Consider the following 2,963-nt stretch of genomic DNA (forward strand, 5'->3'; position numbering starts at 1 on the left):
GAAGGGCTTTTTGGCTTTTTGGCTTTTTTGAGTTTTTTTGTGAGAGAAGAATGTAATGATTATGGGTTGGATGTGATGTTTTGTTTGTTATGGCTAAAATAGCCTATTTTGTTTTTTGTGGCTAAAATAGCCAAAAAAGCCTCCAACCTCACTTGCCAAACAGAGGCTAAATATTCTTCTGCCTAGATAAGTTATTGGTTAGTCTTCCAATAACATCACATAATATTTTAATGACATTGTGATTGATAGATGAGTGAGATTCATAAACTTACGTCAAGTGATTAAAAAATATTAAAAAAAAAATATAATAAATTATGATAAATGAAAAAAAAATGGACACCCGGCGTCTTAGATCAATTAAATAATTTTTCCTACCCATTATAAAGATGTTCATGCGATGTGAAATCTCCAAATTAGCAAATGCTTATGACTAGAAAGATACACTAATTAATTTTGTGTAGTTATTGTAATTTTTTTAATAAACTTATTCAACATCTCTTAAATAACTTTAATAGTATTAATCTAAATTACGATATTCAAAATTTATATTTTATAATTTTAGATGACAATATTTAGATAACATTATACACAATTTTATTTTTATTTTTAAAAATAAAATATACACCAATATTAATAAATACACATATAATCCGCCACCTCTATCTAAAAAAAGTAACAAATTAAAATTGTTTAAAGCATTTTTTATATTGAAAATGAAACTGACAATCACTGACACTTCGTTTCATATTAGTTAATATAACTATTTTTTGTATTAGAATTTTTTTAACTTGATTTTTTAAATTAAATGTAATATTTTATTTTATTAATTTATTTAATTTATTTTATTATTTTATATATATATATTTTTTATATATCCAAAATGCTAGCTGGGGCTTAATGAAATACGGTAAATAATAATAGGTAGCATCTAACACCTTTCCTAGTAACATTATATAAAGACAACCCACTGTTATACTATACCTTCAGGTTTTTGAGTAAGCAAAACAAAACAATCAAAATGAGCAAAGCACAGCTGGTGTTCATCCCATCTCCAGGCATAGGCCACCTCGTATCGACGGTTGAGATGGCAAAGCTCCTCGTCGGCCGAGATGACCGCCTCTCTATCACCGTCCTCGTCATGAAGTTTCCATTCGATAACAAGGGGACAAGCTACACCCAATCACTCTCCTCCGACCGCATACGCTTCCTCGACCTCTTTCACGACACCCCTTCCACAGCCGATCTCAATTCCAAGACCCCCGGCTCTTTCCTCTTTGACTACATCGAAAGTCACAAGCCTCGCGTTAGAGACGTTGTCTCCGAGATAGTCTCTAAGTCCGAGTCTGAGTCCACTCCACGACTCGCTGGGTTTGTGATTGATATGTTTTGCACTCCCATGATTGACGTGGCGAACGAGTTCGGCGTCCCGACCTACGTCTTTTTCACTTCCAGCGCTGCTTTCCTGGGTCTCATGTTCCATATCGACACCCTTCAACAAGACGTCACTGAGTTGGAAGACTCGGACGCTGAGTTGACCGTTCCGGCTTATGCCAACCCAGTCCCCGCAAAGTTCTTGCCTTCTGTTTTGTTCGACAAGGAAGGCGGGTCCATGTTCCTCAATATCGCCAAGCGCTGCAGAGAAACCAAAGGTATTATAGTCAACACATTCACAGAGCTCGAATTCCGTGCTCTCAAGTCTCTCCAAGAAGACCATACAAACCCACAAATGTATCCTGTGGGACCCGTACTCAATCTCAAAGGCGGCAGCCCAAACGAGGCCCAAAACAGCCAATCCGAAGCGGACATCATGAGGTGGTTGGACGACCAGGATCCGTCGTCGGTGGTGTTCCTCTGCTTCGGGAGCATGGGAAGCTTCGATGGGGACCAGGTCAAGGAGATAGCGCGTGCTCTTGAGAGTTGCGGACACCGGTTCTTGTGGTCCCTACGTCAGCCTCCACCCAAAGGAGAGATTGGGCTTCCGAAAGAGTACGAAAATCCGACGGATGTCCTGCCAGAAGGGTTCTTGGATCGGACGGCGGAGATTGGGAAAGTGATAGGGTGGGCCCCGCAGGTGGCGGTGCTTTCTCATCGGGCGGTCGGAGGGTTCGTGTCGCACTGTGGATGGAATTCCACGTTGGAGAGCTTGTGGTGCGGTGTGCCGGTGGCCACGTGGCCAATGTACGCGGAGCAGCAGATGAATGCTTTTCAGCTGGTGATGGAGTTCGGAATGGCGGCGGAGATAAAGATGGATTATAGAAAGGATTATAGGATGCAGAAGATGCCGGTGATGGTGACAGCGGACGAGATAAGTAGTGGGATAAGGCAATTGATGGACGGTAGTGATGAAATTAAGCACAAAGTGAAGAAGATGAGCGAGAAGAGCAGGGTAGCCGTGATGGAGGGTGGCTCATCCTATAATTCCCTCGGATGCTTCATTGAAGATGTCATCCAAGGATGAGTTTGACTGGGATGAGTTTGACTTGGATAAAAGTGATAAAAAAATGAGTGAATCAAAATAAAATAAAATAATTTTTAAATTTGTTTGCACGGAAGTGGTGGAAATTGCATCTGCACTTTCTGTAAAATGTTTGATGCCCAGAGAGGCTTACGATAATGTTTACAAATGTGACTGTTTATTTTAGGAGTTTCAATTTTATTTAATAATTAATGTTCTTCCAATTTATAAAATTACATATTAAATCGTTCATTTTAAATATATTTTTCCAATCAAAGTCTAGTGTTCTAAATTTCGCCAATTACGCCTTGAATTAGAACAAATATTGATGGTAACAATAAATTGTGTCAGCAGTTAAAAAAAGATAAAAAAAAAGACAAAATGGAAATTACAAATAAAGTGGTCGTCATTATTTCACGATGAGAAAAGATATTCAAATTTATTTTTTAAATTTAGTAATATGTCAAGAAAATAATTTATACATAATTAAGAATATTTAATTATTAAT

General features: G+C 38.2%; 1 protein-coding gene across 1 annotated transcript; it reads left to right on the plus strand.

Annotated features, from left to right (window-relative positions):
• Nucleotides 1–398: 398 nt before the first annotated feature.
• LOC114300661 (anthocyanidin 3-O-glucosyltransferase 2) lies at nt 399–2,714 on the plus strand. Its single transcript, XM_028245513.2, has one exon. The coding sequence runs from the start codon at nt 1,019–1,021 to the stop codon at nt 2,456–2,458; it is 1,440 nt and encodes a 479-aa protein (XP_028101314.2). The 5' UTR covers nt 399–1,018; the 3' UTR covers nt 2,459–2,714.
• Nucleotides 2,715–2,963: the final 249 nt, after the last annotated feature.

This window comes from Camellia sinensis, chromosome 7 (genome assembly GCF_055761805.1).
Source record: "Camellia sinensis isolate YWXY chromosome 7, ASM5576180v1, whole genome shotgun sequence".
NCBI lineage: Eukaryota > Viridiplantae > Streptophyta > Magnoliopsida > Ericales > Theaceae > Camellia > Camellia sinensis.